This window comes from Plectropomus leopardus, chromosome 16 (assembly GCF_008729295.1).
Source record: "Plectropomus leopardus isolate mb chromosome 16, YSFRI_Pleo_2.0, whole genome shotgun sequence".
Taxonomy (NCBI): domain Eukaryota; kingdom Metazoa; phylum Chordata; class Actinopteri; order Perciformes; family Serranidae; genus Plectropomus; species Plectropomus leopardus.
In genome coordinates, this window is record NC_056478.1 from 9,323,317 (window position 1) to 9,349,048 (window position 25,732).

At 38.1% G+C, this 25,732-nt stretch overlaps 1 protein-coding gene across 2 annotated transcripts; it reads right to left on the reverse strand.

Moving 5' to 3' along the window:
* Positions 1-1,728: 1,728 nt before the first annotated feature.
* Positions 1,729-14,125, reverse strand: scml4 (Scm polycomb group protein like 4). 2 transcript variants are annotated; one of them, XM_042504095.1, is made up of 6 exons: positions 13,997-14,125; positions 13,134-13,336; positions 11,130-11,259; positions 5,269-5,481; positions 3,518-3,663; positions 1,729-3,414 (listed from the first exon to the last, which is right to left on the reverse strand). In XM_042504095.1, the coding sequence occupies exons 2-6, from the start codon at positions 13,329-13,331 to the stop codon at positions 3,289-3,291; spliced, it is 813 nt and encodes a 270-aa protein (XP_042360029.1). In that variant the 5' UTR covers positions 13,332-13,336; positions 13,997-14,125; the 3' UTR covers positions 1,729-3,288. The 2 variants fall into 2 exon arrangements, with proteins under 2 accessions (XP_042360029.1, XP_042360028.1); XM_042504094.1 differs by having other exon boundaries at positions 3,518-3,666.
* Positions 14,126-25,732: the final 11,607 nt, after the last annotated feature.

Genomic DNA, 25,732 nt, shown 5'->3' on the forward strand with positions numbered 1-25,732 from the left:
GGGTTTCTGGTTGTTTTTGGGATGTTTTTTTTTCAACTCTGTATTCTATAACATGCATCTCTACGCTATTTTAAGTGGTTTTCAGTGTTTTTTTGGACATGTCCAATTTTGACATTTTCGCCATACTAGAGCCTTGCTTCTTTTGTCATTTTTTCCACATGCTATTTCATGGGGTTTCTGGTGGTTTTTGGATGTTTTTTCACCACTGTATACTTTAACATGCCTCTACATCCTATTCCAAGTGGTTTTCAGCTGTTTTTTGGACATGCCAAATTTTGACATTTTCGCCATACTATAGCCTTGCTTCTTTGGTCATTTTTTCAACATGCTATTTCATGGGGTTTCTGGTCTTTTTTGGACGTTTTTGCATGACTGTATACTATAACATGCTTCTACATGCTATTCTAAGCAGTTTTCAGGTGTTTTTTGGACATGTGAAATTTCAACATTTTCGCCATACTATAGCCTTGCTGTTTTGCTCATTTTTTCGACATGTTATTTTATGGTGTTTCTGCCTGTTTTTGGATGTTTTTTCAACACTGTATATTTTAAAATGTCTCTACATGCTATTCTAAGTGGTTTTCAGCTGTTTTTTGGACATGTGAAATTTTGACATTTTCGCCATACTATATAGCCTTGCTTCTTTTGTCGTTTTTTTGACATGTTATTTTATGGGGTTTCTGGGCGTTTTTGGATGTTTTCTCACCACTGTATACTTTAACATGCCTCTGTATGCTACACTAAGTTGTATTAGCTTTTTTTTGGACATGTCAAATTTTAACATTTTCGCCATACTATAGCCTTGCTATTTTGGTCATTTTTTCGACAAGCTTTTTTATGGGGTTTCTGGCCGTTTTTGGATGTTTTTTTTCACTGTATATTAAAACATGCCTCTACATGGTATTCTAAGTGGTTTTCATCTGTTTTAGGGCATGACAAATTTCAGCATTTTCGCCTTGCTGTTTTTTGTCATTTTTTTGACATGTTATTTTATGGGATTTCTGGCCGTTTTGGGGTGTTTTTTCACCACTGTATACAGTAACATGCCTCTACATGCCATTCTAAGTGGTGTTCAGCTGTTTTTTGGACATGTCAAATTTTGACATTTTCGCCATACTATAGCCTTGTTGTTTTGGCCATTTTTTCGACATGCTATTTTATGGGGTTTCTGGCTGTTTTTGGATGTTTTTTCAACACTGTAGACTATATCATGCCTCTATATGCTATACTCAGTGGTTTCAGCTGTTTTTTGGACATGTCAAATTTTGACATTTTCGCTTTGCTTTTTCTGCCATTTTTTCACCATCCTATTTTATGGGGTTTCTGGCTATTTCTTAAATGTTTTTTCGCGACTGTATTCCATAACATGCCTCTACATGCTATACGGTTTTTAGCTTTTTTTTCCCCGCCATATTATCGTATGCCATTTTTGGACGTTTTTTCAGGATGATATAATATGAAGGTTTTGACCTTTTTTCTCTGTACTAAGACATGTCTCAACATGCTTTTTTGTGATTTTCAGATATTTTTTGGGCATATCATTTTTTGATATTTTTCAGCATACTGTTCTATGTTGTTTGAGTTCGATTTTTGGACATGTTTTTGGCCAGTTTTTCAACATACATCATATTTACTTTTCAATTTTTTTTTTCATATTTTACTATGACATAATTTATGTAATGTAATATAAATATAATATGAATAATCACTGAATATTAGCAGTCGGTCCACATTGAACATTAAGTTTTATTTTGTCTTAAAAAGATGTTTTTAAAAAACTTGACATTAAACAGAAAAGGAAGGTCATCAGGACTTGAAATTGATCAAATGTAGTTCACAGGCCTGATTTTTTTTTTTTTTTTTTTTTAAGTGTAACACATTTGGAGATTTCTAGCTTTAAAGTAGGGGTTCTTTTGCAACACAGGTTCTTCCTTTCTTATTTATCACTTATATCAAGGTATCATATTAGGTAATTAAAATACCAAATTCAATAGCAGTTAAATGCAGCCCATTAGCTCCCTGGGGCTCAATAATGTCATGAATTACAGAATTCATACATACATATACATGCTGCACTCTCATAAATCTGTTGCACAAATTTAAGCTCAACACATGAAACACAAAATTTAAAGTAAGTAACAAATATTGTACAGTAAGTAAAAAAGCATTGGATCTATACACAAGTAGTTTGTTTTATACTACATGTGACCATCAACATATAAACCAGTTGTTTATACAATTTCATTAAAAAAACAAAAAACAAAAATCTATTTGGTGGCAGCAAAAATTGTTAATGCTAGTGATATTTAACTCAATAGTCTTTTCATTTTGTGGAGATACTGCTTTTTCAGAGGGTAGAAAGAAACATAACTCTGAGGCATTTATGTTTAAAATGACTGTAGAAGCATTTCATGGGCAAAATGAAAACTCTAGTATTATCTTGATATAGTGATGAAATTGTAAAGTACTGTGTTTGTAGTGGCAATAACTATTTCAGTGAGCACCAAATTGTACTGTATGAGTTTGCTATGAGTTTGCTGCAAGTTACTTTCTCTTCAGTGACACGTGATGTAAAAATCATGAGAAAATGGGTGTCTGTCTCCTTTGCATCCTGTCAGTATGAGAGCTGTGTGGTTATACATAGCTCTGATGCCTTATCGCTTCATTGTTGTGTTGTTATTTGTGGTAAAATGCTCATGCTGCAAATTACTTGTTTCTGATGCTGTTTTCCATGTTCTAGTATGTCAAAAAAGTCAAAAGATTGCAATAATTTGAGAAGAATTTGATAGATTGGTTACAGTTTGTGTAAAGGGGTTATTCCTGGGTCAACATCATCCATTTTCAACAACTAACTAACAAAACTATTATTTTAAAACTCCAGCAGCATTGTGCCTCAACCTAATGTACTCTTTAAGATTAAATGATATTGAGGTAAAGCACCATACAAGTTTGTAAAGCTCCCTGTTTCTGATCTGCACAAATTCTTGCTGTTGAAAGTCGGATTCACTGAAGCTTTGTGCAGACAGCAGATAGGACAGGTGACATTGCAATATAGAGTATATAGCAGCTGCCATCTTGGTGGAGCCTAACTATTTATTATCTAAAACCATTTAGGTACTATGGAAATAATAAAAAATTCTTCGGCTTTAGCCAATAGTCCAGTTTGTCAGTAAATAAAATAAAAAGGATCCAAAGGTGTCCATTATGTATTGCAGATGGTTCAGAATGTTTGAGAGAATGAGCAGTGATACAGTTTTAGTGAAAGCCGCTCGGCTCCTCTGCAGCAAATCACAACCGATTCTGTTTAAGCCTGTCAATGTGATAACATAGTTTAAGTGCTGGTCCCAGCTTTAGTCCCAGATACTTCATCATCATCTCACTTTTCAGTAGGAGCAGAGCATCTCCATCTATCTCCTGAAAAAAATCACACAACCATTTGGTGATTTATATTTAGGACTGCAAGAACTTAATATTATGAGACACCTGTAAATCTTTTTATCTCCAAATAGATACTCACATGCCTCCTGAATGCCTCAGCGTGGGGTCCCAAGGCTTGGGGGTCAGCATCTTTGATGAACCAAATGACCTCCTCAACACCCCAACGGGACGGATCCTTACCAGCAGGACGCTTAGACTCTCCAGGGTCTTGCATCGGACTGTAGGCTACTGTAGGTAGCACAGGGGAAGAAATGAAGGTGAGATGCTCAAAGGCTCAGCATAATGGAGATCAAACTAAGAAAATTAACAAAGAAAACACATTGAGAGTGTTATATTATTTAAAAAGACATTAGTTACACATAGTCAAAGTCATAGTCAAGTATTTCATAAAATTATCGTTAAAAAAACGTATATATAGCTTCTATATTATGTTAAAAGTATTGTAAAAAAGTTGTAACATTTTGATTTAAAAAAAACATAATATCACTTTATTATGTCATCTAAAATACCATAAACACATCATAGTATACTATGTCACCAAAAATATGACACAACTCAATACTATGGTATGTCATCGAAAAAATATGATTTTAAAAAGTCATAGTATAGCGTGTAGTCCAAATTCTGAAAAAAAGTCATAGTATAGTATGTCATCCAAAAAATATGACAACAAAATTCTATTATAGTAGGTTGTCCAAACATGATGAAAAAGCTATACTATAACATGTCTTCTAAAATATGATAAAACCGTCATACTATATTACAACATAGTATAGTAGTAAACATAAAAAAGTCACACCATAGTGTGTTGTCCAAAGTGCCATAAAAAGTCATAGTATAGTATGTCACCAAAAAATATGATTTAAAAAAAGTGACAGTATAGTATGTCATAAAACATTTTAAAAAATCACCTCATAGTATGTCGTAATATCATCATAAAAAAAATTATAGTATATTATGTTGTTAAATATTCATGAAAGGTTTTGTTTGTTATTGTTATCTATTTGTAGGCATGTCTTAATCTGAGATGTACTTAAGTATGTGGAGAACACTGTGCTGTAAAGATATAAAATCAATAAAATGTTTTAAATAATTGCCATGAAAAGATGTAATAGTAAACTATGTCTTTCAATTGTAAAAATGTCCTGGTTTATAATTTAGGAAAAAAATGATAGTATAGTATGTTGTTAAACTGTCATAGAATGTCATAGTATTGTATGCCATAAAAATATCAAAAAATGTCATGTCAAATTTTAGCATGTCTTTAAAATAACAAAATAATGTCATAGTAAATTATCATAAAATATCATGAAAATGTCATGGTTAAGTTGTGGTTGAATTATAAATTAAAATAGTCTTAGTAGATTACGTGTCTCAATTATCATAAAAAGAATTCATTCTTTAGTATGCCATTAAATTATCATAAAAAATGTCTAGGTATAATATGTCAGACAAATTACCAAAAACAATGGTATTGCATTTTGTAAAAATGTCATAGTGTCAATTGTCATGAAAATAGAAAAAAATGTTATTAAACAGTATGTTGAAAAACTAATATAAAAAAAATGTCGTAGCTTAGTATGCCACAAAAAAGTACCATAAAAATGTCAGATAATAATTAATAGCATGCCAATTTTAAAAACTCGCAATAATAATATGAATAAAAATATTTTAAAAATGTCATGGTATAGTACGGTGTGGATTTCAGAAATAATTTCATAGTTTAATATGTCATTAAGGGCAGATCATGTTTTTTTTTCTATAAAGCAGTTGAGCTGTAAATGGAAAATAATTATTCTAATAAAGCAATATTGTAAAACACAGACTCACCATTCCTGTTTGCTTCCTGGAAGTTTCCCGGGCTGGATGCTTGTCTGCACAAGCCCACTGATGTAGAGCAACTGCTGCCACGGTAACCATAGGACTGCTTTGGTGGGTATTGTGATGTCATGACATTGAAGGCGGAGTCACTGGGGTCTACAGCGTAGCGCTTGGAGTCCACCGGTGGGTCACATAAGAAGTCATCAGGCATTGATGTCTCTGCTGGAAGAAAAATGACAGAAGGTGGCATCATTAAAGAGAGCTTACACCCCAAAATCAAAATCATCATCACTCATCTCTGAGTCTAAGTGGACATTTGTTCCAAATTTAAATATAGTGTTCTTGTGCTATTGCATTCACAAGAATGAGACACATGCAACCTCACAGTTACTTGGACCTTTGACCACCAAAATCTAAACAGTTTATCCTTGTGAACATTTGTTCCAAATTAAAAGAAATTTTCTGCAGATATTGCGTTCATGAGAATGGGACATCTAGTTCCCATTCTCGTTAGAGAGAAGACAGACATCTATCATATCCTATCCCATCTCTACGGCCAATATCTCCAACACCCAGCAACTCACAACAAAACAATCTAGACTGAGTAAGATTTTGGGTCGAAGTGTCCCCAAGTCAGCAAGCTGAAGTTTTCATTTGTGCTGTGAAATATATCAGCGCCAATGATTTTACTTTGCTTTCAGACCAGTATAACATCAGCAGACTTGTGTGCTGCATTAAAAAGCAGCAATATTTTTTATGTTCCCCAAGTACTGCATTAAAAGAATACTCAGGTAAGCTGTGTTAGAGCCCCTTCAGCCACGGATGTGAGACGGCTGAAAGGTAGTCAGTAATTCCTCTGAATCTGCTCCCTTTGTGCAAACCGTTTTCCATCTCGTCAATAATGGAGATGCCTGCTGGTTATGCCAGAGCTGAGCGGATATGGATTCACCTGATGACAGCTTTATAAGATGGAAATACTCCACTAAGATGGTTCTGAATTGCCTGTACTTTGTGCTCACACAAAAGGTCAAATGTATTTTATTGTATTCTGAAAAGAATAATGATGTGATAAGATCTGAGATCTGAGTTTGGAGGCTTGTATACTGACACACACAGTGCCTTGCAAAAAAAATAAAACAGTTAAAATACACACAATTTTCTCCTTGTCTCCTGAATTTTCATATAGTGAATACTGAATTTCCTCTATCAAGAACTTGATTATCGGCCTGACTCATCTTTCAACCAAGTTTTTGACAACTGTCACCAAATTTACTACACATAAAATAATGTTAGTTTCAAATCAACAAGTGTCTGGAGCTGTGGCTCAGTGGACTAAGCTGAAGGATATGAGTCAAGGGGTTGTGGGTGTGAGTCTTAATGGAAACATTTTCTTTTATTTATGCCCTAAAAATTAATTTAGCAATAGATTCATACAGTTTAGACACTGATTGTGATATTGCGTCTATCAGTCGACTTTCGACAGACGTCGCTGCCGATAATGAATTTTGCCCCTAAAATAACTTTGTTGATTATTGGCTCAACTCATCTATCAGTCAAGCTTTTGTACAAAAGACCACATAGGTTTCACCTTAAAAAAAGGTGTGTAGAAGCTTAGCCTAGTGGGCTGACCATTTACTTAGACTGCAAGAGATCAGCAGTTCGAGTCCCCCTGGAAATATCTTATTTGATTTGGCGGTAGATTCATACAGTTTACACACTTGTTGTGATATAACCGAACAAATCAGGCACGTATGGTTGAGTGATATGTCGTTTTTCACAATAAATGAGGCAGAGCTGCCAACTCTCACGCAATGAGAGCGAGACACAGACGTCCACCCCCTTTCACACGCTCTCACACCACACCACCTATTTCTCACTCCATCAAATCCAAAACAAGAAAAAAACTTGTAGGAACTCGTGAAAGGGGCCGGTCAAGTCACCAGTAATATCTTTTGGACTTCCTTCAGAATTTTTCAGAATGAGAGTTCTTCGGGCAGATCTGCCTATCAAATCTGCCTGACTAGTAGGGTTGGGATCTGAAACTCGGATCCAAATAAGAACCGAATAGCCTACTTAACGCCGGGTATCGGTTCTTAAATGTGACATAAAAATGAATTAATGCAAACAAAGGTTATATATATCTGCAAGGCTGTGGCTCTTTTGACTACCTTCCTGGACCTTTTCTCATCTGTCAGCAGGACCTGTGACTTCACACACCAACACCACAGTGAGCTGGAGAGCCAGCGTGCATGTCTAGCATGTCACAGCCATATAGTCTATGGTCACAGCCATACAGCAAACCCTCCCGAATTCACGGGAGATTCCTGTTTCATGCAGCCCTCTCTCGTTGTCCTCCCAGCGTCACATTTCTCCTGTATTACCCCCTATTTAGAGCCCTGGGCCATGCACTTGGTCTCCATGGGGAACAGGCTACACGAAAGAGGGAAATTTGACCGCTCCAAAAATTTCACTTTTTGTCCTGTGTTTTACTGAACATCCGACATGCAGCAGCTGCTTAGAGAGTTAATACTAAAAAACGTGCCTGAAGACAGACCAGGTGTGTGCGCATTTGGATACTAGAGTGTGACTCAGGCCACACATAGCCTGTCCAACCAAAGTAACTGAGCCCAAGAAATTAATTTTACTATGTTCAACCACTGACAAAAAACAGAAACATATGCCTTACACATTTTGCTGATCACACAGCTGATCGATAGATCGCAGCAGACTGACAGCCCAGCACAGTAACAGAGACAGAGACAGACAGCAGTTTAACAGCAGTGTAACATAAAGTAGGCCTACAGTTACTGCGCTTCGGTTAAGGCATAATTCACTTTTAGTTCAATAAGTGCAGTTTGACATTCACTCTAATGTTTTTCATTGCACATCTGTGCATGAATCATACGTTTTTATTTGTTGTTGTAACGCTAGAAAGAATAAAGACTTTTTTTTTTAATCAAAACTTCTTTTACACAAAATAAGCCAGGCTATGCCATGGTTCGTGTAAGGAAAAAAAAATGCTGCACGACACATTCACGTGCACAGCACCACCACCACCACCAAAACCTCTTCCAAATTTCACTCCAAACTTTTCTGGTGAAGTGGTCCTGAAACATGCAAAAGCAGTTCGGCAGATGCATCTGTCAAAATCAACGAGTATCGGCTGGACTCATCTATCAGTTGACTTTTGACAGATGTCGCTGCCAATACTAAATTTTACCCCGAAAATAACTTCAACTATCGTCTCAGTCACACTTTTGTAGACAAGACCACTTCTATTCCACTTTAACTAGGTGGGTAGAGGTTTAGCTCAGTGGACTAATCTTTTAGTTAGAATGCAAGAGATCAGTGGTTCGAGTCCACCCAGAAATTTTTTTTTCATCTTTTTTTTCATCTACATCATAAATTGATTTGGCGGTAGATTCATAAAGTTTACACACTTGTTGTGATTTTGCCAAACTAATCAGGCACGTATAGTTGAGTGATATGTCGTTTTTGACAGTAAATGAGGTGAAGTGGTCCTGAAACAGGTAAAAACAGTATCGGCAGATGCGTCTGTCGAAATCAACAAGTATCAGCCGGACTCATCTATCAGTCGACTTTTGACAGACGTCGCTGCCAATAATGAATTTTGCCCTTAAAATAACTTAGTTGATTATCAGCTTGACTCATCAATCAGTCAAGCTTTTGTTTAAAACACTACATTGATTTTGCATAGCTGAAGTATATAGAGGTTTAGTTTGATGGACTAACCTTTTGGTTAGAATGCAAGAGATCGGTGGTTCGAGTCCACTCGGAAATACTTTTTTTTATCTATGCCAAAATTTGATTTGGCGGTAGATTCATACAGTTTACACACTTGTTGTAATATTGCCGAATAAATCAGGCACATATAGTTGAGTGATATGTCGTTTTTGACAGTAAATGAAGTGAAGTAGTTCCAAAACAAGTAAAAGCAGTATCAGCAGATGCGTCTGTCAAAATCAACGAGTATCGGCCGGACTCATCTATCAGTCGACTTTTGACAGACGTCGCTGCCAATACTAAATTTTGCCCTTAAAATAACTTTAACTATTGGCTCAACTCATCAATCAGTCAAGCTTTTGTGCAAAAGACTACTTCTATTCTGTCTTAAATATATAGGTAGATGTTTAGCTCAGTGGACTAATTTTTTAGTTAAAATGCAAGAGATTGGCGGTTCGAGTCCACCCGAAAAAATTTCTTTTTTTTTCATCTACGCCATAAATTGATTTGGCGGTAGATTCATACAGTTTAGACACTTGTGATATTGCTGAACATATTAGGCAGGTATAGTTGAATGCATGATTGTATCAACTTCTCATCTTAAAGGTGTATGAGGTTTAGTTCAGTGGACTAATTATTTGGCTGGGAAGTGAGAGATCGCCGGTTCGGGTCTCACGAGATTACATTTGTTTTTATCGTGCCATAAAATTTAATTTGGTGGTAGATTCATACAGCTTCGACACTGATTGTAATATTCTTGACTCTAATAAAGTTATTAAGAGTAAATACAAAATAAAAGTTAATCCACAGGATGAAGGGAGCCTTCTTAAAAAGGCATGCTTCACTTTTTTCTCAGTTTAGTGGCAAGTATTATTTCTGTAATATTCATTATCACAAAAAATGTTTTTATATTGATAGTATTAAAGTTTACGTATCCATTTTAAAGTATATGGACGTCCCCACTGTAAAAAAGCACATTTGCAGTAATTTTGTGAAAGAAGACCGCAAAAGTAATTTTATCTTTATTTTTTTACAAATAACCACAACTTTGATAGGGTAGCCTGACAGTCCCCTGTTAGCAATGCTGGAGTGTGCTAGTGAGTGTGCGCGTGTGTGTGCGTGCACCACTCTGCTGCTTCTGTATGCCTACAGTCTGACATCAAACACTTTTTCACAATTTGCAAGAACAAAGAGCAAAGCGCTGGTCCTTGACACATGAGATTCCCATTCCCACCTCAAATACACTACAGGCTCTCTTTAAATATTTGCTTATTCAGAGCAGGACAGACCGAGAGGGAAAAAAGTGTGACAGAAAAGATGGCTTTGTGAAACCTATTTTCTTTTGTGAAAGAATAAAAAAAATCTCCAGAGCTTAAGCAGGAGAGGAAAGCTAGAGAGAAAACTGAAAGAGAATAACATATGTCTGGCTCGTTTGAAGGTGTGTTTTTTTCTTTTGAAAGTATGTAAACATGCACAATAAACCCATCGACACTTGTGCGGTTTTTGATTCAACATGCAGACATGCACAAGAGTGAAATGTCTAGCGGAAAACGTCCAATATCTTGACGCAGACAACAAAAAGTCTTCTGTGTATTTTAGAGAACAAAGAAAAAAGACACCATGCTGACATGAGTGTATTTAAGTCACAGTCAGAACAGACGGCTAAAAAAGACAAGATACAAAAATAAAAGAGGAAGCCATGGTGTGTGTGTCACACTACCAAGTCAAGCTGTGAGTGTGTAATAAGTGAAAAAATATTAGGAGCATGCCACTCATACTGAATATTTCCAGGAGTCGAGGCTTAAAGAAATCAATAGACCTTTTCCAGGATTTTTCAAGGACCCTTTTTTTTTTTTTTCTTCCTCCACTTGGCCAGCAATTTTTGAACATAGACTATTTGAATATAACTTCACTTAGCTGGCATATATGAAGAGAGAGAGACAGAACAATGAAAAAAGGGATGTGATGTAAACATAACGTCACACACAAAACATTACATCTTCAGGTGCAGAAAATTAATTTGCAATAATGCTACATAACATAGTGAAAGGTGCGTGTGTGTGTGTGTGTGTGTGTGTGTGTGTGTGTGTGTGTGTGTGTGTGTGTGTGTGTGTGTGTGGTGTTACCTGTTAGGACCTGTGGTGTGGCAGAGTGGGGGACAATAGCAGCATCCTGTGGGATGGAGCCCAGCTCAGGTTCTGGTGTGCTGCTGGGAGGTGAGTTGGCGAGTGGGGACATCACCATCCTGGGCTTCAGCTACACACATACACACACAAACAAACACACACACATGAATCAGCAAAGTTTGCATATTTAATTCTTATTATACATGAGAAAAAAATGGTGGATTGATAAAAATTCTAACCATTTGAAACCTCGAAAAACTGGCTTTATTTATTTATTTTCAGAAGGCAATGAGCAACTTAGGAAGAAATGACCTAGAAATTAGCAAGAAATTAAGAAAAAGTATCATAAAATTACCTTAAAGTTAGGTAAAACAAACAATACAGGAAAGTTAAAAAAAAAAGAAGGAATTTATTTGGGCACAAAAACTGCTTAAAAATATAATAATTATGTAAAATATACATTTTGAATCATCCCAATTCTCAGATTTCAGATGGTTAATAGTGTCATTTTTTAAAAATTGGTTTATTTAAAAAAAATTATTGTCAGAATAAACATATGAATTCCTGAGTAAAGGCCAAAAACATGTTTTGTGAAGTCACAGAGACCTTTGACTACCAAGTTCAGTTCAAGTTCAGGTGGACATTTGTACCACATTTGAAGAAACCCCCTGAGGTTGTTCTTGAGATATCAGGTTCAAGAGAATGAGACGGATGTATGGATGGACAGACAACCCGAAAACATGCCCTGGACCATGGCTGTTGCCAGTGCTGAGGTACAAAACTACTTTTAGTAGTGCCAAAAACTATACCAGTTCCAGTAACAATGCAATTACTGATGACAAAAACTAACAGCAACACTAAAATATTTATAAGTGGCCAGTGTTTTAGCAATAATTAAAAGGTACCTTGTGGAGTTTTTGACCACTAAAGGTACTACAGAACAATGTTTTGACGAGTGGGTGTCTGATTTGGCTCTATAAGCACAAACATAAAAATGTGCATGTTTGTAACATTTACATTTCTATCACTGTTACTGTTTACTATTCGACAGTTGCTGGTGGCATCATCAAAACAAACCTACAGTAGTAAAGCAGCTGCACAGAAGAAGAGAACTGCTTGCACGTGAATGTTAACATATGTGTTCATAAACTGTGTGTGGAAACATTTTATGAGGAAGAAGTGCTTTCATCACATAAACATTGTGCCTCATGCAAGAAACTATGTAAGAACAAATTATCACTTATTTTTGCTGGTATCCACATTTTGTTCTTATTTTGTAAGTGACCACTGATTTTTAGGATTCAGCAGTGTTTTCCTATTTTTGCTCCCCATAGGTAAGAGAATTTTTTTTTCTTTTACAAGTGGTCAAGAGCACTATTACCAAGATAAGAGAAAAACATCTCATCTTCACAGTTCACAATTGTCGCCCAGTGCAAAGAAAAAATCATTTAATCATATTTAGGTGGTGTTTTAGAGTGATTATCATGACTGGGTTATTTCATTTTAGGGCTAAAGAAATACTACTACACTTGGTGCGATGATTCCAATTTCTGTTTTAAGGGCACCTAAAAAAGCGTCTTTGAAAACTTGGTCCTGTTTTTAATATTTTTAATCTGCTTCCTCTTGGCACTTTCACTTAAATGTTGTATGTACTGTACTGATAAATCTGTCTGTCTGTAACTAACTGTCGTTATATTGTATGTTGTCCAAAACAAGTCTCTCTTGAGAATGAGACCCTGTGTCTCAATGAGATTATCTGAAAAATAAAGGTTACAAACAAAGAAAAAACCTGTAATTTTAGTTACTGTGCATCCTCCTGCTGACGTGCAGGAATGTAACTAAGTACGTTTTCTTTTAATAGAAGATATGAGAGAGATTTAAGAGAATTTTGCAGCCTGAGGGGCATTGTTTAATGAAAAATCAAAATGTGAAGAGAAAACTCTACAGTGTAGCTTTAAAATACTGACACAAAGAATTAGAATTAAAATCAAATGTCTGATTGACCTTAAATCCAGGTTTTCTGCCTCTCTTTTTCGGGACCTTGATAGGGGACAGAGGTTCAACGTAGTGACTCTGGAACTCAAGCTTTTGGACAGGAGGCCGTCCCCTCTTTCGGCCCGGCACCTTAGCCTGAGGCCCCGCAATGAACTGGGGGCCGAGAGCAGGCGTCTGCATCTCTGAGCCGGCAGACAGGGAACTCATCAGACCTGAGAGGAGACAAGGGAGATTATTAAAATGCAATCTCAAAGTAACAGGAAGTGGCAGCTTTAAACTGTACGCTCCACTGCCTCAGCTTGGAGCGGAAACTTCGATGTGAGACTACACACACACACACACACAAACAGAAACTATAGGAAACAGTCGAAACAAAGCCACATAAAGCTTTGTACTCCATCACACCCCTCCCCCTCTCCAACTGCAAAGATTGCAATAAATATCATTACTGCACAGACACAAAGCCACACACGAACGTGCACGCACACGCACACACATAGACACACACACACAGGGTCATGACTTTCATAATGCATCCCTCACTCCATCATTTCATTCATGCAACACAGTCAATAACCTGAAATGACCTTTGAATGTGAAAGTCACTCTGTGCTGATTGCACATATCAAAAACCTATTTTCTTTTATTCCTGATTGCTAAATAATCTCTAGGAAAATTTTCAAAGAGACTAAGATATAGAATAAAATCATCTTCCTGTCATGACAAAAGTGCCACTGCAAACAAAACAAAAAAAAAAAAGAGGAAAAACAGAAACAGATGCACACAGAACATGTGAATATGCACGAATCCTCTCCCACCAAATCCCATTCAAAAAGCTTCAAATTTAGCACAAACTGATCGTTATTGCCTACCATGCACGCAGCCGTCTGGTAATCAGTGTCTGTGTGTGATGCTTCGCTCCAGCAGCAGGTTTTCTGAATAATCCCCCTGACGGATCTCCGACAGCTCTGCCTCTACTGTTCTCTGCTGCTGCACACTGTCAAGACGCCGGCAACTCTGCGTGCGTCTCTCTCTTCCTCAATCTCCAACCACCTTCCTCCGAAACAACACCCCCCTCCTCTTCTAGCCTAACCCCCTTCCTCTATGTCCCCTTTCGGTCGTCATAGCAACACGCCTCTAACATCCCGCGGCAGCCGGCAGACGTGCTGAGCTCAAAACGATGTCTGTGTGTGAGGAGGGGGAGAGACTGTAATGTAATTACAGTTGCCGCAGCTCAGGTTTTTTTTTTCTTTTCTGTCTTCAAAAAAAGCTTACAGCGGGCGACGAGGGATTCACTCTGTGCGGTGTTTTGTGCTGCAAGCGTTTCGGGTTACAAACTGTAATCTGCCCTCAAATTATTTCTGGAGAAATTTCTGCACAAGGGGGAAAAAAAATTCTACCAAAATGTGAAATCTTTTAACTCTTTTTATTCCTCACTAAGAAATAAAGCAATGGAAAAAAGAAATACTTGTCATTTTTTTATTACCTTGTAGCTATAATAAGAAAAATCAACTTTTTTTAAAAAATAATTTTTTAAATGTTCATGGGAGTGGTAAAACAGATAGAAAAAAAAACAAAATTACAAATCAATTACTGTTATAATATTTATATTTCAGTAACATGTCACTTTGTGAGCCTGGAATTAATAGTTTTAGCAGTAGTACGAGTGCTAGTATTATTTCCATGTATTTATTCTAGATATTTAACATTAAAGTACTGACCAGACCGTGTGTCACAGCTAAGCTAAAATATATTTCTGAAAATATCTATAACAGGCAACGCAGGAACAGAATCTTGGTTTATATTTGATCTCTCTTCTTTAAAAAAAAAAAAAAAAATTATTATTTTAAATTATGTCTATTAATGTCAGACAAGAGGCTACCAATGAAAGCTAACTCTGCTAACTCAGGTGCATTTACATATGTTTAAATTACAGATTAATGTACATTATCCCAGTTTTAATAAATAAATTACAAATCAGCGCTGCTTAGTTTTACTGTTTGATCAAAGTGTTTTCGGCCTCCATTCTCACTATGCAGAAAGCAGCATGGCGCCAACTTCTCCTTCACAAACTCTCTAAGGGTGTTAAAATATGTTTCTAAAAACATTTTAGAAGGGAAATAGGCAGTGCAATAACGTTATCTTGGTTTATATCAGATCAGCACTGCCTAATGTTACAATTTGGTCGGATTTCGGTCCAAGTTGAGAAAGAGAGATGGACGGGTCTCTTAATCTAGCTCTATACTCTTTGTGTCCACAGTGGCGGCGACATGGTTGCCGAGCAATACAAAAATGCTGAAGTACAGCCTGTAGTTCGAGCAACAACCCAAGTGCAGGGATATCCAGGCACTGGGTAGACACAATTTAACTACCCACATTGTTTTGATATAAAGCTGGTTGAAAATCGAAGAATCCCTTTAACTGCAACACATTTTTCGTTAAGGTATTGTGACTCAAAACGCTTGAGCAGGACGTTGACTCTTAAATGCTGAAACTTTTCCTTTACAATCTGGCTTCCAGGTGAATTTCTGTGTAAACTTCAAAAGGATCCAGCAGAAACCCTTCAGGATTCCTCCACTGCTTTTGTTTGTGATGAAAGATCATCACTGTCAGAGCTCACAGCCTTCCTTTTATTTATACACTTCCTCCGCCTTTGTGTCAGCTCATGTACGTTTGTTTTTATCTATAATGAAAAAATCTACACATGGAAAGAAAAAAGCCAAAGGCGAGGCTGAGCGCGTTTTACCCACTGAGGTGCAGGTATTAAAAGCAAAAGCATGCTCCAGAGGGCTTATTCGCTCTTACGGGCTACAAGCGTATAAAGCACAACTCAGGTGTTTTTTACCCCCCTTCGCCGCCACATATCGATTAGTTACGCTCAGGTTGCTATGCCGATTCCTGTTCGCGGTCAAAGAAGCCACGCTGGTGGGTTTAAACACTCAATCAAAATCAGGTTAACCTTTCGCAGAGGAGGATCAAACGCTGGCGCGCCCTCGCTCGCACGCAGAGCCGCTGCCAGCATGTAAAGAGATTTGTCAAGAGTCGGCTGTAAAGCGGTCGCTCACAAGCTGTTTTAGCAGTGAATGTGACAGCCCGGACAAATTGTAGTATTTCATTACTTGAAGCGTGATAATAAAAATAAACAGCAGGGTCAAACAATAAGGCTGGCAATGGTGGGAGGCCTGTGTGTGTGTGTGTGTGTGTGTGTGTGTGTGTGTGTGTGTGTGTGTGTGAACCATAAATCATAAAAGTAATTACACAGAGAGATTAATCCTGATGTCCCTCCTCAATCAGTCCTGTCCCATTACAGCGCATCACATTACAGACAGAGACAGACTGAGAGAGAGCAGATAATCATCTTTTACTTATAAAAAATTGGATACAAGGAGAGGGGGGGCATTAACACTGGCTGACAGTCTTTTTCTTTTGCAGGCGAGGGGGAAGATGTGCGCCGCTGCACCCTCACACAATACATCTGGGAGTGCAGCCTCATTTGTTTATGGCTAATTAAGCAGTTAGGAGATCAGTGAACCCCTACGCCCAATTTCATCTTCCGACTATGGGATATTGTCTCGGTTTTTGGGAGCTGAATGTTTGAGGAGGGCGTTTGGAAGCTGTTGGAGCTTGCCGTTATGGCCACAGTAATTCTGCAATGATCAGCGATGATTAGCATAACTTAATCAGCAGCTTCAGGGGACGGAGATTTGTATCTGTTTTCACTTATGCAGAAGGGAAACTGCAATGAAGTGAATTATGCTAATGCCTCGGTAAACTACACACCTACACACCTACACACACACACACACACACACATAAACAAACAGTCACGCAACAAAATGCATGCATAAAATAACTGCATTTTAACTATAAACTATACACCCTCGCCTAGAATAGATTAGTGTGTGTATGTGTGTGTGTGTGTGTGTGTGTGTGTGTGTGTTCTCTAATCAATGTAACAAACCCCCCTGAATTTATTTACAGCTCAGGCAGGGCGTCGCCATGGTAACAGACAGTGAAATCGGATCCTGCGCCAGAGTCATGTGATAAGGTGGGAAAATAAAACGCATAAACAACAATGTGTGTATTAAATAAAGCACCCTCCCTCCCCCTCCTTCACTCTCTCTCTCTCACACACACACACACACACACACACACACACACACACACACACACACACACACACACACAGCCACTCCTTATCTCCACTGAGCTCCTTCATAACACAACACACTCCAAAGAAAGGGGAGGTGGAGAGTATTGCTCTTTTCATCAACTGTGGGTCAGAGCAGGGGAATTTAATATATTGCATGCAGGACGATTTACACGCAGACTTCTAAATAAACCATGCACGTTTGAAAACGACTCCTTGAGTTGCTCTATTTCCCCTTTACTGTGTTAAAAAAGCAGTGGATAGTAAAGCTACAAAATTACAATTTTAAAGTATTTTATGTCAGTTAAAGAAGTGTTTCTCTGATATAAAGAGGGTCCTCACATAAAGCTAGGTGACCTATGTAGAAGAAAGACACAGATACCTTTGATGTGACATGACCAAGGTTAAAAAAAAGAAAAAAAGGACTGTGGCATTCACTTTTGCTTAAGAAGTAGAAAACCTACAACTACCAGAACGCACTGCACCGTGCTGGGCCAGTAAACGCTCCCACAGGTGGGTGGCGTAATGCGAACACATCTGTTTCACACAATAGCAGCCTTTTGGTACCAAGAGATCTCACATAACTGTTAAATAGTAAGCTACAACATGTTTCTAAAATTTAGGGAAAGAAACATGCGGCTCAGTAACGAAAACTTGGTTTATATTTGATCAGTGCTGGTTAGTTTTACCATTTGATCTCTGGGTTTTTTTTTTAGCCTCTGTTTTCACTGTGCAGGAAGCAGTACGGCACCCACATCCTCTTCCTCAAATCTCTCACTTTACACAAACACGGCAATAAAGTATGTTTCTAAAAAAATTTTTCAGTAAAGAATCAGGCAGTGCAGTAACATAATCATGATTTATATTGGATCTACACTGCCTGGTTTTACCATTTCATCAGATTTTGGTTTTAATTTACAACAAATCACTCTGGGCTTGTTTGCACTACAATGTACTATTTGAAAATGCGTGTTTTTTGCTACTGGTGGGCCCCATTGTTGTCAAGTGTTTGACATCATTATGGAAAGGATCTCTAAAGAAATAGACCTTTTTTCTGGGTATTCAGAAAAGAACAAAAAGGTGTCTCTCTGCAGGGATCCTTTCCATAATACTGTCAGACTCTTAAAATAATAATCTGAGCCTGTCAGTGGCAAAAACAACACTGCTGCAGCAGTGTGTTGCTCAACACTGAACCGATTTCAAAAGTTGGTGTCCCCATTAGTTACTTAGACACAAAAACATTGAAAATAGGTTGTAAAATACCTAACTTAAACTTTAAGTGAAGGATATAAATACTTTTTCCAACACAGATGTTACATAAAATCCAAAATAAATGTATATTACATCAGATGCCCCTTCAAATGACCCCTTCAAAATAAAGCGCTAAGTACTTTTAAGGAATCAACTCTTACTTTGAGTGCAGGAGTTGGGGGCCCGGGCTCCTCAGTCTCCGCCCAACTGGCTCTGGCTCCGCCTCCAAGTCCACGAGCTGCCAGCAACCCCTCCCCCTGTTATCACGTCGATCCAAACGCAGACGAAGGCGCACGCCTTTGCTGAGGACACCAGGTAGCCAGGCGATTGGACGAGGAGGAGGAGGGGCCAGTTCCAAGTAGGAGTCAGGGTTGAATTCCCGCCCGCCTCGCAGTCTCATGCCCTCACAGCCCGCCAGGGAGAGGCGAGATACATCACACTGGAAAAAAACAGAGAAAACTGTGAAAAATACATCAAACATTGGACAGGCCCATCGACCTGCTGTCTTATGTGAATATACTCACAGTTCATATTTTAATCAGCCTGAATTCTTCTGATGAAGTGCTCCATTATTCCATTTCTCAATATTAATCGTATTCTCGACAAATTAATTTCAGACCTTTCAATTCTCAGACAAAAACGACTGTGGAGCAGCGAACAGCGGTCAGACTGAAGGAAAGACGCAGACGGAAACGAGCAGACAGGGAGAGTGGAAAGAGCATCGAAAGAAAAAAAAGAAACTGGGGGGTGTAATTAAACCAGTGTGTCCAGAGGTCAAAGAAATAAGCTGGTGGCTGATGGGAGAATATGGCTTTGCTAATGATAAAAGTATCCGTGACAATGTGTCTATTGTGCCGTAAAGTGAATGCAATTTGGCCTCCAGGGTGCTGGATTTACTGATTAACGTTAACTAGGAGCTTTTAGTCTCCTCTGTGTGGAAGGGAACAAAGGTGGGTGAAGAGGGGAACGAGGGAAGATGTGAAACTTCATGACAATGTTCCCATTATCACAAATTTACCCATTCTTCCAGCAGATCTAATGTTCTGCTTCGTGCTTGTTAGACTGGCAGTAGTTACTGTTAGAGAGGATACACAGGGCTTTATTTACCACTGTCAGGCTTAGGGCAAACAATGTGTGTAATTCCAAATTGATAGACGTTAGATTTTGGGTTGCACCATTAGACAACATGACCTCCAAAGCGTTCTGTCTCTTCACAAAAATTTTATTAATGAAGTATATACAGCACATTTGATATGGCTTAAACAAAGATTTATTCAGAGTCTGTGGATTATCAGCAAATACAATTTGACAGGGATTAAAGACGGGCCACAGCCACAGACCACCTGAGGCTTAAAAAAACATTCAAAAAGCTCAAAAAGCACAAGCACTCTAAGAGACTCATGCTGTACACAGAGAGGACAGAATAACAAGGTACAGGAAAAAAGGTGAGTTAAAGAAAAATGGTGGGGAAAAGTAAAAGAGCAAAATGTTTGAATAGTATATCATATTAACAAAAAATCATCCACTGCAAGGTTAGTGGTTTGCAAAAAGTGTAAATGAATAAAAATCAAAGAAGTGTGAGAGAAAAAAAAATGTGCAGTGAAAAACTGCGTCATTTAAAGAGCAGATAACATTTTTTTGGGCTGAACTGTCAGCTTCCATCAGGATGGAGATGAAAAAAAATCTGCCCTCAACCCCAATACTTTAATATTTACAAAAAAAATCAGAAACATCAAAGAGTCATCTTGAAAAACATGAAAGAAGATGGTTCGTACACACACACACACACACACAAACACACACACACACACACACACACACACACACACACACACACACACACACACACACACACACACACACACACACACACACAGTAGCCGCTATCTGTAGTACCGTGAAACAACCGGAATGAAAAAGTTAGATTTGATGAAACACAGTGCAACCCAGCAACAACCCCCCCCCTCACACACACACACACACACACACACACACACACACACACACACACACACAGGGGAATGCTGCTGTTTCTGTCTAAAGGCTGGGAGTCCCATGAGAGCAGAAAACTACTTTATCTTGCCACTCTACCAAAACACTTGTGGCTTGGAGCCCGCCAGGAGTGAAGCTGCTGAAGAGATTTCTTTAACAAAATCAAACACAAACGGACACACACACACACACAAACACACACACACACACACACACACACAAACACACAAATGCTGCTGCTGTTCATTCTCTAAAGCTCTAAGAGACACAAGCAGTGATGGAGAAAATGCCTGAGTGGATTGAGAGAAACACAGTCTTATAGCTTTACTGGAACGACCTACATAATAAAACTTATGTCAATATTTCTCAGGTAAGACAGTGTAAAACAGGTTAGATTAAAGAATTTTTAAGATTTTTTTTTATGTTACACAGAATTAAACTGAAGACCAATCTTGCAAATACCAAACGTGTACGTAATTCTTCTCCTACTCCCTCAGCTGACTTGAACGACTGGTGTTTTTTCACTGTGTTCAGACACTATGGCGCCTCTGCTTTCTGTTTAGGTGCACACCTGAATGTAGGTCAGATATCTGTTGCTGCTGACCCTGGTGCCGGTATCGGAAATGGGGGCTGAAGCATGGTGGAGACGAGGGTAGAAACAAATTGGGAAAAATCTGGCGTTTGTTAGCAAGTTTTTTTAAGTGATTTTGTTTCTCATCATACTGCATAAAATACACCTAGCCTTGTACACATTGTCTTTTACCATTTTCAGTCATGACAAGGTGTTACAAATTCAACTGAGATTTTACAATGCAACATCAAAAAAAAAAAAAGAGTCTCAAAATCCTACTTCCCATGCTAAAGCTTTTTGAAAATAAATTATTGTAAAAGATTGATTTAAGATACTCTAATACCAACTAAGGCCTTATTTTTAATTTTGATTTTTGATGAATTCATTGCATTTAAAGGTCCGCAGAAACCCTGAGTAATCATTACAGGTTTTGGGTCACATAAAATCAAACTGCAGTCACATGTGCTGTAGACAAAACATCACCTCCTGTCTGCCAGAAAGGATGCCATGCTCCTTTTATAATTTATTTTAGGGTCAAAAGTAAAATTTGGGGCAGAAAACCTGGCAGAAAATCATCCAGCATCCTGCTTTCAGTCTTGTTTATGAGTGTCATAAACTGTTTTCTTATTGTAAACACGGGCCTTCAATTGCGAAAATGCCGTGCTTGTGTGATAGGCGTGAAAGCCTCCTCACTTAGTTTCATACAGTCACTTCGAAATGGCCAATAATGAGCCACCCTGTAACTATTTCCCTCTGCAATTCAATGCTGATCAGCTTTTCTTTATTAAAAGGCTTTCTCAAACAGTCCTTACAAAGGACAGCGAGACTCAAAACAATCTGTGGAATGTCCCTGTGGTTGTGCCGTAACCGCAACAATGAAGGTGACTTCTCTGCAATTCTTGTCTTTTCAAGAGTACAGTACTTGAGCAGAAAAGAAAGCAATTAAGACAACAGATTTAGCTGGGCTCCACAATGGGATTTGCTGGTGAAATACCTCGAATAGTTCACTCACAATTGCAGGCATCTCAACACAATCACAAGAATAAAGGTTAGTATTGTATGTTTGTGCAAAACACTGATAAATCACAATTGTATGTCATTATGTAGTAGATACATTGTGTTTCAGCAACTCTGCAGTTAACGTGGATAGGCTCAAAATGACCACAGAGAGATGCAAAGGAACCGCAAAGAGACAAAAAATACCATAAATACTTTCAAAACAACCACAAAGAGACACAAAATTACTACAGTAAGAGAAAAAAAAATACTCCAGGGAGACCCCAATGACTATAAAGATGCACAAACAACCACGAGGAAAATAACTCCAAAAGCGGGCAAAACCACCACAAAGTGAATGAAAATGAAAAATGAAAATATCCAAAAGAGACACAAAAAGACCCCTAAGAGTATTAAAAGGAATTACAAAGACAAAGAAAATAACCTAAATAAGGGGACATAACAACCATAAAAGAGATAAAAAATGACCACAAAGAGAAAAAAAAAGATGCATAACATTTACAAAGTGAAGCAAAACACCACAAAGTCTCTATGTCTTGCTCCTGTGTGGGAGAGGTGGTGGTTATCAATGCATGCAGCCAACTGTATTCAACTTTTTTTGTTGTCATAAAAAATATACTGAACAAAAACTGAAATGCAATACTTTCACATCAATTCTTTACAGGTTTAGGGTCTAAGGTGTAAGAGGTCTTTTTTTTTGCATAAAAAACTGCACATTTGAGAGTAGCCCTTTATTGTAAAAAGGCCCACCTGTGTAGCACTCATGCTGTTTAATCACCACCTTAATATGCCACACCTGTTGTGTGGATGGATTACTTTGGAGAAGGATGAGTGCTCACTTACACAGATTTTAAGAAAATATCCAACCAAAATTAGAGAGAAATATATCTGTGTACATGAAAAAAGTCTAATTAATTTAAAAACTGTGAAAAATAAAAATAAAAAATAGATAAACAAATAAAATAAAGACAAAAGAAACAATAAAAAAAAAAGAAAACAACATGGAAAATTTTAAATAAAACATTAAAAAATAAAATAAATAATAAATAAAATAATGATATAATCAATGAATATAGTTTTCTTGAAGTTTTCCATTTTTAAAGCACATTTTCCAGTAATTGTCTTGTAGCCTTTTACTTAATTTTTGCAAGTTGTGGGAATTTTCTTTCCAAGTTGCTCATTGCTTTTTTTCCCTCCACCTTTTCAGAAGATATCAACCCAACATAATCACAGGCTAATTTAAGAAAATGATTGATTAAAAAAAAACCAAAAACTGAAATTTGCAACAGACCGCCGTATATGACACGCATGTGTGGGATATGCAGAGAATGGCTCTTAGAATTATTTCTTGATTTTGGTGTCAGTGTTTTTCATAAAATTAAACTAAATTACCTTTGTTCCCGTTCACATGTATGTGGCGCCATGGGCCCTAGTCACATAAGTAAATTAACATTTGAAAGATTCACTGAACTACTGCTATTTTTTTCATACCACACATGGCATGTCACTATTTCAGCACCAGGCGCTGTCCACTACAGTGCAGCCCGCTGTGTCTGTCTCTGTCATTCACTCTCACTCTCAACATGGATAAAAGTATATTCAGCATTCTTCAGATGGGGGTAGATTCTCTATTCGGACATTACAGTTTATTTGTGAGACTGTCAGTGCGGTATTGTTAAAAACAAAACAAAAAATCAGATTAGCAAAATAATCTGGTGGGCCAGATATTATTGCTGGAGGGCCAATGTTGGCCCGTGGGCCGGACGTTGCCGACCACTGGTTTAAATGCTGGTGAACGGCGTCTAAGCTCAACACAAGAAAACTGATGTCGATCCAGGTTTACAAGGGTTAAAGTAGCATCGTGTCATTCGCAGGGAGCATATGGCATCTCTTTAATTATCTCTGTAGACTTCTATAGGGACTGAACTGAGTTTACAGCGACCTTGTTACAGGTTATACACTATAAAATGAATGGTCTGCGACTAATAATTTAGCACTGGCATAATCTATGCACAATCATGTTACAAAATGTTAGAATAATATGCCTTTAAGTTGGTTTATTGAGACAGAGAGTCATGTCTTTACCTGACTCGATGGGCTCCATTCAGCGGCAGCGATCCATTCCTCCGTAGCCGGCTGCCGGCGTGCAGACGCTGCTGAGCCGGAGCATGGAGCACCAGAGGCGGCAGGAACAGCGGGGAACTCTCGGCACGGGTCAGTCCGGGTTCCACCCCTGCAGCTGCGGCAGGGAAACGCGCGAGCACCGCGGGCTGGCTAGTCCAGAGTCTGGAAGCAAATCCGCAGTTTTGACCTTCCCGACGCTGTCCGGAGGTTTTGGCAGGAGTTGTAACGTCCTCAAGGGCGCAAGTTGAGGGGAACCGTGCGGCTGAATCGTTAACGGGGCTGCTGGTGAGGATGATTCTCCTATTAGGCTTTAAAGCTGCAGCTCATTTACCTGCAGAGGGAGAAGCAGCACAGTAAATAAAAAGGAGCACTCAAAGCGGAGAGGTTCAGCCCCCTTTTTTGATATCACAAAAACACTCCTTCATATGGAGTGGTTACTTGAGCTGAACCCAAATTTCTAACAATTTCTTCATTACGTTTGATATTTGTTGTGTAATAATTAGACCCATACATCTACAAAAGAACACAACTGCAAGGAGACACAAATTTACCTCAAAGAGAGGCAAAATGAACTCAATGACACACAAAATGACCTTAAAGAAATCCAAAATTGCCTTAGGGAGACCACAAAAGAACACACACAACTACAAGTAGACACCAAATGACATCAATAGGACACAGTTAACTAAAAGACACAAAATTTTGTTTAAACAATGCTGTGGTTAACATGTGGTTAGGTTTAAGCACAAAAAGCGCTTGGTTGTGGTTAGGAAAAAAACGACAACCAAAAAACTACCGTTTTGTTGTTGTTGGTCAGTGGTCTGCAGCTTGGCGGGTGTCTCAAAATGAATTGTCAGTGGGCTCACTGACCTTCACCTCCAAAATGTCACTAAATTATCTGAAACTGGGAATAGGAAGAGGCTCTAAAATGACCCCAAAAAGATGCAAAAGAGCTGCAGAGATACAGAACACCTACAAAAAACTTACAAAGCAACCACAAACAGACACAAAAGGACAAAAATAAAGACAAAAATACATTAAAAAGATACAAAATTACCTCAATAAGACACAAAATTACTGCAGCAGGAGAAAAATAACTCCAGGGAGACTCAAACAACAACACAGGCATATACACAACCACAAAGAGACACAAAATTACCTATGGGAGACCCATATGACTATAAAAATACACAAACAACCACAAGGAGACACAAAATAACCTCGAATGGACGCAGAATGAATTCAGAGAAACACAAAATTACTGCAGTAAGACACAGAATTACTTCCGGGAGACCCAAATGACAAAACGAAACAATCACAAGGAGACACAAAATAACAAAACCACCACAGAGTGACACGACAACCAAAAAGAGACACAAAAAGACCCCAAAGAGATGTAAGAGATATGCTAACTGCCAAAAATTACACACAAATTTAACCTATCTTTGAAACGTATGTATGTATCCAGGAAGAATATTAGCCACATCATGATGTTATCTTTCG

What these genes read in the sequence shown, in the direction of transcription:
- scml4 (XM_042504094.1), bottom strand. Translation starts at nt 13,331, where the DNA reads ATGAGTTCCCTGTCTGCCGGCTCAGAGATGCAGACGCCTGCTCTCGGC. An exon ending in CACACCACAGGTCCTAACAG is followed by an intron (nt 5,482 to 11,129) that starts GTAACACCACAC and finishes TTTTTCTTCCAG; the next exon opens with CAGAGACATCAATGCCTGAT. An exon ending in CTGAGGCATTCAGGAGGCAT is followed by an intron (nt 3,415 to 3,517) that starts GTGAGTATCTAT and finishes GATTTTTTTCAG; the next exon opens with GAGATAGATGGAGATGCTCT.